This window comes from Peromyscus eremicus, chromosome 1 (assembly GCF_949786415.1).
Source record: "Peromyscus eremicus chromosome 1, PerEre_H2_v1, whole genome shotgun sequence".
Classification (NCBI taxonomy): Eukaryota; Metazoa; Chordata; class Mammalia; order Rodentia; family Cricetidae; genus Peromyscus; species Peromyscus eremicus.
This window is the reverse complement of record NC_081416.1, coordinates 195,832,846-195,847,361: the sequence shown is the minus strand read 5'-3', so window position 1 is coordinate 195,847,361 and position 14,516 is coordinate 195,832,846. Positions and strand designations below refer to the sequence as shown.

The window sequence follows — 14,516 nt, the reverse complement described above, 5'->3', positions numbered from 1 at the left end:
GGAGTCCCACTAACCACTGAGCTAAACAACCACAGCCTGGATGCAGAGGACTTAATACAGACCCATGAAGGCTGTGTGATTGCCTCTTCAGTCTCTGGGAGACAAAATGAGCTCCGTTTAGATGAATGTGTGGGCTGTGTTCACCTGATGTCTTTGATCCCTCCTACAATCCTGCTTTCCCCTGTTCCTGGAGATTCCCTGAGCTCTGCCTAATGTTTGGCTGTGGATCTCAGTATCTGCTCCCATCAGCTGCTAGAGAAAGCATAACTGATTTCCATTGGTCTAGACAGCAATCTATGAGTGTAATAGAATTTCTGTAGGTATTGTCTCATAGTTTTTGTATGAGTGTGTCAGTAAGACCCTGCACAAACTTCCACAGATGAGCAGAGCTCGATGAGCTAAAATGGGATTCTTCAAACAGAAACCCCACTGGAATCCACAAACTGATTTTAAAATTGTTATTCATTTGATATTTTATTCAGGTAGGTATTGTCTACAGAGATGGATGTGCCCATGGAAACAAGAGGAGGACTGAACAAAGGCTCCTCTGCAAGAGCAAAAATTGCTTTTGCAACTGAGTCATCTCTTTAGCCCACACACTGAGTTAGGAGAAAAAATGTCTTCATTCTCTTCCACTTCTCTTGTAAGCAAACATTCATGGAATCATCATTGTGAGATCCTATCATCCTTTGAAGATTCCAAAGTCGCTGTTAGGTGTGGTCATGGTTCCCCTTAGAATTTTTTTTTGTCCCTCCTCTGTGGTTTGGAGCAAACACAGTCTCATAAACGTCTGTTTCCGGGAACCGTGAACGTTCTTCCCTAGAAGAGAAAATCTTCACAGCAATAGTCTTGCCAAACTTTCCCAAACTGACCTTTTTCGATGTTGTCTTGTAACACGATGGTCCTGGCAATTCTCTGAACAAGCATCAGAAAACCCTTCATCCCAGGTAGAGGCATCACCTTCATCACCAATAAGATAAGAATTAGCCAGCAACTTGGAGCAGCAGCCACTGCCTCCATGGTCCCACCACTGTTTGTGGCTCGGCCCCAGCCAAAGCTTCTCCTACTTTGGCCTCAAACTCAGGATTCTCCTCCCTCTGCCTTCTTCAGTAAATCTTACTGGCATGTGCCACCACAACCGGCAGAGTGTAGTTCGGGTCTGAGCTGGGGCCCACAAGGCCACAGGCAAGCGGCTTTTTCCTGAATTTGTAGCACAAATGTTGGCCGCCAGATGTAGCAGGAATCTTAAAAGTTCTTGCCAGTTCCTTTGCTGATCCTGTTTCCTCAGACTGGAAGCCTTTGAGTCCTCATATCTGAATGGTTCTCAGTTGAACTGTGCTGCTCCATAACCTGAAAGCTTAACCAGACAAATGCTTCTAGTTTCTGGTCCTCACGCCTTAAATACCTTTCTGCTTTCTGCCATTAGTCCCTGGGATTAAAGGCTCGCTTTTGGGATTAAAGGCATGTGTCACCATGCTTAGCTGTATCCTTGAACACATGGATTTCTGTCTCTGGAATGCTAGTATTAAAGGTGTGTGCTACCACTGCCTATCCTAAGTATCTAGTGGCTTTTCTGTTCCTGACCCCAGATATGTTTATTAGGGTACACAATATTTTGGGGAACACAATACCACCATAGTCTTCTCTCAGAGATCAGGCCTCAATGTCAGTTTCATGAACTGAGCTATTTGTTTCTGGGAGGGCCATGAATAGACAGTTAATCACTGATGCCCCTGCCAGCAGGACAGGGGATAGGACACACCAAGTCTGTGCCACTGAGCCAGACCCTACAGTCAGCACTTGCTAGGCCAGCCAGTCTCCACAGCAGCTCAGGGACAAAACATGGGACTGGTCCATGTCTGCCCAGAAATGGGTAACTGTAACCCCAAACTAACCCTAGCCAATTAAAGTTACTAGTATAACTGTCACTCACATAAATCAATCCCAAGTCTGTTCCTATGTAGTCTGAAGACCAGAAGAACCCCTTGCTTTACCCCTATGAAAACCCTGCCCCATTGCTACTCTGGGTCTCTCCTGCTCTGCTGCATCAGATAGACAGTGACGCCAGGGTATACCCAACAACAGTAAAAAGACTTGGCTTTCTTTTTTATTTTTTATCAGATTTGGTCTCTTGGTGATCTTTGGGGATTCTGGGTACAACACTACATTCAGCAACTTCATATTCTTAGCACAGGCTCTTTGCATGTTCTGCATCCCTTGAGAAACTGCTGGCTCACAGAGATGTTTTCTCCCGAAGTCCTCCTGATTGATTCATTGGATTTGCTCTTTTGATTTGTACACATTTGAACTGACAACTAATTGGTGGAGAGTCATTTAAAATTTTCTCATTTCTTTATGTACATGATATTATGGATTGAGAGTTGAGTTGAAATCCATTTCTGTAGTAGGAAAGGGGACCAGGGTATAAGAAAGCAATAAATCGGGGCCAGAGTGTCATCTCAACACAGGACAGACTCAGCGGTTCAGCTCAGCAATTGCTACTGTGGCATCCCACAGTATGCAGGTGAGAATTAATTTAATATGTACATATAGATAAAGATAAACTTGAGATTTTCCAGGGTAGGGTGTATTGACTATATTTCTGTGACTAGAATTGAGTTTAAAAATATTTTAACAGGAACTGTCAGGTATTTACTACTAGATGTAGAATGAACTGTATCCATCCTTTCTGATGAAAATCTAATTATTTCCAAAAGATCCCAAAAGTAATGCTTAATACCTTTGCACCTTAAAGTACAATCTTCTGATCTTCTCTTCATTTCTTCTTTCTTTCCTTTTTTATTTATTTAATCCTTCATTCTTCCTTCCATTTTCAATGTACTTTTGATAAGAGTTGTTAAATTTCCATCAGTAACCAAGGAGCTATTTATGATTGATTGTTGCCAGGAGAGGTCAAATCAATAGTCTTCAATCTAGTGGACCATTGGCACTGGAATGAGACATAGCGCAGGAGGCAACCAGGAGAGTCTGAGATACAACATAGTAAAACCACAGGCTGAAGCATGTTCATTTTTGTTGGCAGAGAGAGTGGCATGTATTTCTCTTTGGAAAACATGAGGTTTGATAGACATGACATGAAGACTGTGATCTGCGGAGGAATTAAAATTGGGTAGCCCAAAAGAGCAAGGTGATTTTTGGTCTCTCTTCATTTTTCCTTTGTTTACTTTTTTTCCTTTGTTTACTTCTCTATCTTTAATTTTGTTGTTGCAATATGTTTACTTTGAGTCCATTCTTCTTATAAATTCACAAAGTCATTGTGGGTGGCCTTGCACTACAATTCTATGGCTTCTACTCCTCGGATCTGGGGTTGAAGATTGCCTCCCTCCTTCAGGCATCTTTTTTGTTTGTTTTTCTCTTTAATTCTGGTTTGAGAGACTTTCTATCTCTGAAACCCCAGCTGGAATTCACTCCATAGTCTGAGATGGTCTCAACTCAGACATGCACCTGCTTGTGTTTATTTAGTGCTAGGACTAAAGGTGTGTGTAGGGATTAAAGGCACCTGACTTTCTCCAAGCATTGGAATTGTAAGGCTGAATTGTGTCCCCTGCAATTCTCATGAAGGAAGTGAATAGTGAAACACAGGGGTATGTTTATGATTCTCTGGGAACAAATGTTTTCATAGGAGTGTTTCTTCTGGCCAACATTGTTTTAATTACCTAAAACCCAGAATATTATCAACAAACTGAAGATTCAATCATTTTCACACCTTTTGGTTAATCCATTTGCAAACTTTGATCATTTTTTCCTATTATGTGGATTTTTTATTCTCCCAGAAAACTGAGGGTTGAGGTTTAAACATTCACAATTTTAGTGTTATGGTTTTCAGACTTCAGAAATATTAGTCACTGAGCTTTAAGGCTTCTTTGGGATGATAGCATTTGGGGTTCTTTCAATTTGTTGGGATTCAGCACATTTTGATATAAGACCATAGTCTTTGGGCATAAGACCCGAACATGTGGATATCAGAGGAAACAATTCAACCTAACAATCAGCATGCTTGGAGAAATTCATTCATAATGACACAAGCCTTTAATCCCTGCACTTTAATTCCAGAGCAAGCATTTGCGAGTTTGAAATTAAACTGGACTACATAAGAGTTACAGTCCACCAGGGATACATAGTGAGACAATGTTTTAAAAAACAGAACAGCAGCAACAACAAGACAGTAAAGAACAGACAGAAAACCAAACTGGTTTCTTGAAGTAGTGAGACAGCTCTGGGCCCCCAGCACTGAGTACTATGAAGCCATAGAATTGTAGTGCAAGATCATTATCTACAACCTAATGAGTTTGTGAGTAGACCTGGCTAACAAGAAAGCCATTTGAAAAAACAAGCAAACACCAAAAAAAAAAATAGAAAAGCAAAGAAAAAAAGACAGGAAAATGTAGACAAATTTCTAAACAGTCTTAATAAATGAGAAACACATAGCCAAATATAGGGGTAATAGCCGAAGAGATCAGAGAATTAGTGAAGAGCCACTGACTACCCTTTAGTTCACCATCAAGTTGTAGTTTCCTACACCAGAGAGCTTCATCCTGCCTAACCTGAGCTTTTATTACTTTCCTGTTCTGCCTTCTCATTGACTCTAAGACCAGCCACATGTCTTCCTAGTCACTGCCTGTCTATACAGACATCCAGGTCTCTATGGTTGGTACTGGGATAAAAGGCTTGTGTCACCAGGCTTGACTGTGTCCTTGACCACACAAAGACTCTGCCTGCCATGTCATCGGATTAAAGGCTTGGTCTACTACTGCCTGATTTCTGTTCCAGGTTCCCTATAACCTCTGATCTCCATGCAAACTTTATCTATTAACATACAAATAAAATCACTTTTCAGCACAATTAAAATATCACCATAGGAAAATATTCATTTTGTATATACATTTTAATTCCACCCTAAACTACAATCCTCCTCACATATCTATCGTACATCATGTAAAACAAGTAAAACATCTCCACTTTGTTCCTAGAGATGAGCCCAGGAAAGGCTGGCTTTTCTATGTTGTGCTTCAGACACCTCCTAGACTCTTCTCTCTGTGTGTCTCATTCTACTGCCAAGGCTTTACCTTGTTCACTACACCATTTGAATTCCAAACCCTGTGGATATCAGAAATTTTTAACCACTTTGGAATGAGTTGTATGTCAGAAGTCATAGTAGGTGATTGACAATCTTTATAATTCCTTTCAGCCTGTTACTGTCCCCTTTCACTGCAGTGACTGACTATGCTTGCTTTGGATGTGTTCTCCTTCCATGGCATAATCCAGGATTGCATAGAGATGCAGAGCTGGGGCTGAGGGAGGATTCCATGTGTAATTCAATCAGAGGGGCAAGTGTCTTTCCCGTTTGGTTAGCTTGTTTTTTTCTGCTCTAGTAAGGCTTTTCACTGGTCTTCCTACAATACCAGGCTGTTCTGGGTCTGGAGACCCTTCAGTCCACTTACTGAATGCTAGAATGAAAGTGTTGACTGCCACACCCACAAGCAGGAGGTGTGGTCCAATCTTATTATCAAATGATTGGCATCTCAGATTGAATCACTGAAGCCAGGTACTATAAAAGGAAGTCAACTTGAACAGAACCTCAGATGAAGAAGAGCCGTGACCTGGAGACACATCGGCTCCTAGTGCCAGCTGGAATCACTGGAGAAATTCACTGTAGAGACAAGTAACTGTAGAATAGGAACATTTGACTTCTTTGTTGCTTGAGTATGTGTGTTTTGGGAATATTTGTGGGGTTTGGGAGATGCTGCTTCACAATTTTGGGAGATCTCAAAGATATAGTGTGGTCCTGTCGACCTTTCTGATTAAGGGTTTAACCATTAAAATTCTGAAGGATAGCAATATGCTTTTTTTATAGACTTGTCTTGGCTGTCCTGTGAGTTAAAGGTTGTTGGTCATTCAGTTTCAAAGTTTTTCTTATGAGTGTTCAGCTTTGTGGCTCTTTAGAATGGGAGACAAGGGTGAATCTTAATATTTGTGGTTCAGCAACTACAACTTCACCTTTTATAGAGAAGGAACAGATAGCCCTGTGCTACTGAACACCTTGCTGTTTTCTTCCTTCAGGTCATAACATCTTCAACCCAGGTTGTTTCTGTCTGATGAGTCATGGACTGTTACACTCACATCTCTTTGTTCTGGTCTCTAGAATAAATTATGTAGGACTTTCTTGAAGTATTTAGTGTCAAGAAATAATGGAACTGTGGTTATTGGAATGTATCTGGGACCCATAAACTCATAGGGAGTGGCACTATGAATAGGTGTGGCCTTGTTGTAGAAGACTGAATGAAACATGCCTTTAATCCAGACCTTGATGTGGAGGGCACACCTTTAGTGTGGACCACACCAACTGGAGTAATTGAGTCACTATTGGGGTGGGATTTGAGGTCTTTTTCTCAAGCTTCAATCAATGTGTAAGATTATATCTGTTGATGTATTGTGTATCAGTCTCAGCTCTAGCACCACCTCTGACTTTCTGACGCCATGCTCCCCAAAATGAGGGACTGAACCTCTGAACTGTAAGTGAGCCACCAAAATGAAATGTTTCCTTTATTAGAGTTGCTGTGGTTATGGGGTCTTTCACAGCAATAGTAAATCCTCAATACGTTAGAAACCATCTGTGATAAGACTCTTAGTTGTTGTTATTTAATTATGTCAAGTTTAATTTATAGCTTTAACATATTCACAACTTTCTTAAATAGATCATCAAGTCACAAGAGAGATACTTGACTGAGAAAGTTGAATTTTTTGAGGAGTCTCAACAGAATGGCTTCACAGCACAACAACTTCTTTAAACTCCAGTCACCAGAAAGTGGCCTTGTGTTAGACAACAGGAACTTCTTTCCAAGCCAGGATACTTCCCTACAGTGGGAAGAAGATATCTGTAACTTCTCAACTGCTCAGCTCAACTTTCCCACAAATGACAATGGTTACTGTGCAAAGCAGGAACTGCAAGCAATGTGGAAGTGGTTTACCTCCTGGTTGAAGCCAGAAAAGCGTAGCAAGGAGCAGATGATTTCTCAGCTGGTCTTGGCTGAGTTTCTCAAAACTGGGCACTACAAGGACAAGTCTGTCTTGAAAGAGAAGTGGGAATCAAATGGCAGAAACCTGGGGAGATTCATGGAGGATCTGACTGATGAGTGCTTGAAGCCTCCCATCATGGTGAGTACCTTGGTTGAGAGATGGTTAAGTTATCAATCAAGACAGTCATTTATATTTGGCGAAAAGTAAGAAGATGTAGTGATTTTATATGTGAGTCTGTTTCACTCCAACAATTATTTACAATGGAGATTATTTACTACTGTAAATGTGATACAAATTTAATGGGATTATAAGTTTAAGAAGCTCATAGCTCTTTTGGCTGATACAATTATATTTAGATTCTTTACATGGTGATAGGGAAACTGGGAGATGATATTTGAGCAAAGCTTGTAAGGGTTTAGAATAGAGACCCTGGCTGGGATTGGAAGATGGCTCATTTAGGTAGGTGATTTTATATTGTAATTAAGAGTGTTTAGTTGGAATTGCAGCACGCACTTAAAATTCTGGCTCTCAGACCTAGTCTATCATTCCAGGATCTGGGCTGTGTAAACTGGGGATCTAATTGAGTTAATGGTTTTCTAAATTGTCATTATAACATGCCATTAAGTTCCTATGTAAAAAACTCAATGTGCAGGAATGTAGAATATGATTTCTGATGCTGAAATGTGGCTATTAAATGAGCATTCAACACCAACACACCCCTAAGAAAAGACCTGATGAATAATAAAGTGCTGCAGTTCAAAGTTTTAGAACTGAAATTCTTAATTTGGATGTAACTGCATTGAAACTTCTTTAAATGTCTAGGTTTGCATAATTCTCAGTTACTCTCAGAAATGGTCAAGGTGGTGACATTTTTCAATCATTCCATACATCCATTTCTAAATGTCGTGGTTGAAATAACTTCTTATTGCCTTAAACTTTAAATTTGGATATTAGTTGGCTTGTTTCATTGCTTCTTTAGGGTTTTTTTTCCCATTTGGGACTGACTTTTGTTCAACTGGCTTGAGTAGGATTCAGAGGAATTATATTTTCCCAGCACTTCAAGTACTGGATTAAAGCTGTCCACCACCACACCCTGATGTTTATTTCAGGTTTTTACTCTAAGCACATGTTGTCATTTCAGTTTGATTTATTCCACATTTCACTCCTTTGATTTTGTTTTAAACTGATCATTTCATGATTGAAACTGAATTCCAAATAAAGTGCTGTCATGTTCCTAACAGCAGAGACAGCATGTTTAGGTGGAGACAATATATGTGTTAGAAGGGTTTCAGTCAGATGTAAGTTGTATTAAGGACTTAATAATAGAAAACAGCACCCTTTAGAAATAGAGCTATGATACTAGGGGCATCATCAACCAAGGGTTTTTATCTAGAGTTAGTAGTTAAATTTAGCAACCAAAAATATAGGTATTGGAAATACAACCCACTCCCACAGCAAAGTGAAGTGACAGTGGAAGAGATAGGGACCACTGACAGACTAATGGCCGTAAGTGGGGGATGGGAAATCCTCAGCTATCTGGGAATGAAAATGTCAGAGTCATGCGCATGAAAGCAGAAAGTTACAATTGCCAATATGACACCAGGACACCAAAAGGACATCAACTACACAGTTACTGTAGACGTCCTAAGAATTTCAGAAAAAAACTAACTATTACTAATCAAAGGCTGAATAAGGAGCTTCTAGCATAGCAGCCATCTCTCAGACAAAGACTACAGAAATGTTAAGGGTTCTGGGCACTGAGTAATAAGTATAGATCCTGGGTGCAAGAGAAGGAGGAAAAATAAGGAGCTACAAATTAAGGAGATACAGAGAAACAATAGCCATACAACTCTTTGTTAAACAAAAAAATTATTAGAACAGATAACACCCATCAATTAACAGAAGAAGCCCTAGAGGTGCAAGACCCACAGGCAAGTCTATGTCAGAATTTTTACAGGCTCCTTTGGGTCTTCTCGATCTCCAGACTACCTCCGTCCTTGATATGTCCTACCTAGCCTTGGTATCTTCTCAGTAAACCAGCTACTTCATTATAGTTGCCCTAGATTGGGTGGAATGGGGACAGTCCTTGGAAAAAATGGGAAGCTTTTTTTGGTGGAGTAAGTCTCTATTTTCTGAATTGGAACAGTAATACCTTTCCTTGTTCAATGCATTGACCAGGTGAAGAAAATGTTGTGGCTAGACATTGCAGAAACCTAACCTTACCTTTTCCCTTGGTACAGTGACTCAACACTTGCAAATACATTGTGAATAAGGACTTTAGAAAACATAACTTGTGAATGACATAATAACACCATAAGAGATGAGAGACAGACAACTAACTCATAGTTCAGTGATCCCGTGCAATCAGTTAGAGGACAGGTTTTCACTCATCCACAAATCCACAGATTCATTGGCAATGGTCCTCTGGCTTTGTTTATAGGTTCACACCTCCATGCAGGGGCAGGAAGCCCTCTTTTCTAAGAACATGTCTTTAGAAGAAACCATCAACCTTCTGAAAGAACAGCAATCAGCAAGAAGTTCAATACAAGAGAGTACAAGGACACCCTTGCCAATCCCCCAAGACATGTTATTGACAACAGGTAAGTGTCAGGAAGCTGCACAGAGGAAGGGTGTTGTGTCAGGATCTTTTCTTGGGCACAGTTTCATAGACTGTCTTGTTTCCACAGGACATGAAGACTGGGAAGATAGCCAAAACAATGGCTGGAGTAATAGTGATGTAAATGATGGGGATAGTAGTCCTGGAAATGAGATGGACTCCCTTTCCCTTATCCAACATTTTGAGTTTAATGAACCTAAAGACAGAAGTGTTTCTGATGGAAATCCTCTGGATTTAAGCAGAACAAGTCAAGTCACCTCTAGGTATCAGGAAGAATTTCATAGAGGAACTTCTTCTGAAGATGTCCCTATGGAGGTACAACCAGAGATGACCTCCAGTCCAGAGCAGATAGAAGACTGCCAGAATCCTGATGCAAGCTCCACACGTGGGGGTCACCAAAAGAGACCCCTCAGAGACTCAAAGACATACAAATGTGAGGAATGTCCCAGAACCTTTAAATATCCCAGTAGACTTGCCGCCCACCAGAGAATACACAAGAAGCAAAAGTCATTTGTCTGTAAAACATGTCATAAGGGCTTCTATACTCGCTCAGACCTGAGAGTACATAAGGTCATACACCAGGAAAATAAACCTTTCAAATGTAGTACATGTGGAAAGTCTTTCAGCAATCAAACAAATCTGAAAGCTCATGAGAGGATTCACACAGGAGAGAAGCCCTACACCTGCTCCCTGTGTAACCGTAGCTTCCGCCAGTCATCCACATACCACCGTCACCGGAGGAATTGCCACAAAGCAGACTGAACTGTGTACCTTCCTCACCAGATAATAGCAGGGCTCCAGCTTACTGTTTCATCTGTAGATGAAGAAGCATGTAGCTTCTAAACAGCAAGTAACCATTGAAGACATGACTTGTAACTTCTGGATTGTTCCATCTGTCTTTGTGGATAAAGAAGATGAGTCTGTTTTATGTTAAGTAATATTTTTCCAAAGCCTTAAATAGCTTATAATTTCTGCCTGATATATATTAAATAAATGAATAGAATTGTAATACAATTGCCTCTCATGAATATTTTGTGTGGCCTGTGCTTGTGATTTTGTGAGTTTTTGTCTGCTTTTTTTGGCCTCAGTTCCACAGCACGAATGGACAATAGAGGACTGTGTTGTCAGTTCTTTATTTTTGCCTTGTTTGAGACAGTGTCTTTCTTGTTAGGAGCTTTGTACATAAGTATGTCTGATACTACAGATTCCAAACATTCTCTGCTCTGCAGCCCTTATCTCTACAGGTTCATGTCAGTGCCTTGCCATTCCCTCTGACTTTGGTACCCCATTAAAGTTTCAATCCCAAGTCTCAGGCTTGCAATATAAATGCATTGCCCTCTCAGCCATCTCCCATGCTAGGAGTGATTACTGCTTAATGTTCAAGAATGTGCCCCCACAGGTTGGACAGGGTCCTGATGTAGAGTAAAAAGCTTCAGTTGCTCACAGTGGCTCAAACGAGCCATCTTTATCAGTTCCCTTATAGTCCCACTGTAATCTTCATAGCTCTATCCACAGGTCCCTAGAAACTTATGGAATAGAGGGAGCTGTGTGGATGCTGACCTCACATAATGACAAATAGAAGGCAATTGGCAAATGTTTTCAACGAATGAACTCTAAAAAGTATCTTACAGAAAAGAAAAAAGACTAATATGTATATTGTAAAACAGGATTCTGTGCAGCGTTGAAGACAAGCACAGGCTGATTGAGATGTTGGCATCTGTGTATGTGTTGGTGATTTCCAGGTTGAAGCCTAGCTGAGTTCAAGTAACCTGTAGACATGTTGTGGCAAACCATGATATTCCCCTGATGTATGTAGTGCAGCCTTACAGCTAGTCACCAGGAGCCTTCACTTTATTAAAATACAGAATGAGCTGACATGAATACCAATACAATTTATACATTTTGACGTTGAAGTTCTTTTTTTGTTTTTGTTTTTGTTTTTTCAAGACAGGGTTTCTCCTTGTAGTTTTAGTGCCTGTCCTGGATCTTGCTCTGTAGACCAGGCTGGACTCAAACTCAAAGGGATTTGCCTGGCTCTGTCTCCCGCTGTGCTGGGATTTTAATTTTTAGGGGTATGCCATCTCCACCTGGCCACTTTGAAGTTCTTATTGTTGGCATACCTTGTGGCTGATCCTTTCCCCAGCATTTGGCTTTCTGATCCCTTTCCTCATGATATGTTCTCCAGTTTTTTTTCCTCATGAGACTTGTAGATTTAGTCTCTCGAGATTTCAGTTTAAAGATTCCTGGACTGAGGTTGTGGGGATTTCTTACCCTTTTCATCTTTAGAGATTGTAGCCTTTGTGGGATTAGAGAATTTTGGAGTAGAACCACAATTTTCCATATGTAATCATAAGAACATTTACAAGGATACATATGTAAAAATTTTTAAGGACAAATCACACAAGAACTTCTTTGTAACATAAAGTATATCAGAAAAGCCATGCTGATTCCACAAACTGGGATTCAGAAGGAACACTTAGTTCTTCATTTTGTAAGAAAATCTTAACTCGCAGAGACATGAAGTATCAAATATTGATGAAATTCCATTGGATCTTAGAGAGCAAGGTGTTCATTGTTCCATCCTGTAGTTTATTCCCTCTCATATGCCACTCAAGTGACATGTCTGGTGTGACAATGTTGTGGAAATATGGATAGAAAAGAATCACCTTAAGGAAAGCCCCACACAGGAAAGTTCTTTCACTTGAAATCAAGTATTACAAAGCAACACCTTAGTATGCACTATTATTATAAATTTTAAATAAAAATTAATTAAAAGTTGTAATCATAGCTCTGTGGCCCATTTGTTTCATTTACTACATGACTGTCTCTTGACTCCAGATCCTACATGCCATGTTCTGTGTCATCCACTTTCTAGATGGCTCATCAGAATACCTGTATTATGTAATATTATGTTCCTTTTTGTCAATTTTTCTTTATTAAGAAATTTGCTACTCACTCTACATACCACCCACAGATCCTACCTCTTCCAATCTCCCAGCTCTCCCTCCCAAGCCACCCCACATCCCCATATCCCTCAAATCAAGTTCTCGAATGGGGTCAGCAAACCCAGCATACTGAGCCTAGGCAGGTCCAAGCTCCTTCCCACTGTAACAAGGCTGCTCAGGGCACCACACTACAGGCACCAAATTCCAAGAAGCCTGTCCATGCACCAGGGATGGACACCAATCCCCCTGCCTGGGTGTTCCCCAAACAATTCGAGCCAAACCACCATCTTCTATATCCAGAGGGCCTAGTCCAGTCCCATGGGGGCTTCCCAGCCACTAGTCTACAGTTCATGGGCTTCCACCAGTGTGGCTTGTCATCTCTGCACTTCTCCTGTTGTGATCTCGATGTTTCCTGCCTGCAGAATCCCTCCTCTCTCTCATCAGTTGGATTCCCAGAGCTCAGCCTGGTGCCTGGCTGTGGATCTCTGCATCTGCCTCCATCAATCACTGCAAAAAGGCTCTATGATGATTGTTAGGGTATGCGCTAGGCGAGTCACCAGAGTAGACCAGTCCAGGCACCCTATGGACCACTGCCAGCAGTCCAAGGTGGTGTCATCCTTATGGGTTCCTGAGAGCCTCCCAAGCACACTGCCTCTTCCTTTTGCCATGATGTCCTCATCTATCATGGTATCTCCATTCCTACCCTCCAACTCTGTCCCTGTTCCAGCTCAACCCTCCCATTTCTCTATGTTCTCATTCCACACACCTCACCCTCTGACACCCCCTCCCACACATCCAGTCTGCTCCTGTAGATCTCATCCACTTCTCCTTCACTGGGTCATCCATGTGTCCCTCCTAGGGTATTTCCCTGTTAGCTAGCCTCTCTGCAACTGTGGGTTGCAGTCTGGCCATCCCTTTCCTCACATCTGGTATCGACTTATGAGTGAGTACATACTATGTTTTTCCTTCTGAATCTGGGTTACCTCACTCAGGATAATATATTCTAGTTCCATCCACTTGACTGCAAATTTCTTGATATCATTTTTTTAACGGCTGAGTAGTATTCCATTATGTATATGTGCCACATTTTCTTTATCCATTCTTCAATTGAGGGGCATCTAGGGTGTTTCCAGGTTCTTGCTATTATGAGTAGTGGTGATATGAACATAGTTGAGCATGTGTCCTTGTGGTAAGATTGAGCATTCCTTGGGTATATGCCAAGAGTGGTATAGCTGGGTCTTAAGGAAGACTTATTTCCAATTTTCTGAGAAACTGCCACACTGATTTCCATAGTGGCTGTACAAGTTTTCATTCCCACCAACAGTGGAGGAGTGTTCACCTTGCTCCATATCCTCTCCAACATAAGCTGTCTTCAGTGTTTTTGATCTTAGCCATTCTGACAGGTGTAAGATGGTATCTCAGAGTTGTTTTGATTTGCATTTCCCTGATGACTAAGGATGTGTTGAGCAGTACTTTAAATGTCTTTCAGCCATTTGAGATTCTTTTGATGAGATTCTCGGTTAAGCCCTTTAGCCTGTTTTGTAATTGGATTGTTCAGTACTTTGAATTCTAGCTATTTGAGTTCTTTCTATATTTTGGAGATCAGCCCTCTGTCAGATGTGGGATTGGTGAAGATCTTTTCTCAATTTGTAGACTTCCCTTTTGTCTTAGGCGGGTCACCAGAGTAGACCAGTCCAGAACATTTACAGGGATACATATGTAAAATTTTTGCTCTACAAAAGCTTCTCAGTTTCAGGAGGTCCCATTTATTAATTGGTCCCATTTATTAATCTCAGTGTCTGTGCTGCTGGTGCTATATTTAGGAAGTGGTCTCCTGTCCAATGGGTTCAAGACTACTTCCTACTTTTTTTTCTGTCAATTTCAGTGTAACTAGATTTATGCTGAGGTCTTTAATC

The 14,516-nt window shown here is 40.9% G+C and overlaps 1 protein-coding gene across 1 annotated transcript; it reads left to right on the top strand.

The window, feature by feature from the left end:
- Positions 1-6,780: 6,780 nt before the first annotated feature.
- LOC131904346 (zinc finger and SCAN domain-containing protein 4-like) lies at positions 6,781-10,417 on the top strand. The gene is made up of 3 exons (XM_059255458.1): positions 6,781-7,176; positions 9,479-9,638; positions 9,726-10,417. Exons 1-3 carry the CDS (start codon positions 6,781-6,783, stop codon positions 10,415-10,417), a joined length of 1,248 nt encoding a protein of 415 aa, XP_059111441.1.
- Positions 10,418-14,516: the final 4,099 nt, after the last annotated feature.

Bases quoted from the DNA above. Each gene is read 5' to 3' on its own strand.
- LOC131904346 (XM_059255458.1), top strand. From the start codon at position 6,781: ATGGCTTCACAGCACAACAACTTCTTTAAACTCCAGTCACCAGAAAGT. The intron at 7,177-9,478 runs GTGAGTACCTTG...CTTTGTTTATAG, and splicing joins GCTTGAAGCCTCCCATCATG to GTTCACACCTCCATGCAGGG. The intron at 9,639-9,725 runs GTAAGTGTCAGG...TTGTTTCCACAG, and splicing joins AGACATGTTATTGACAACAG to GACATGAAGACTGGGAAGAT.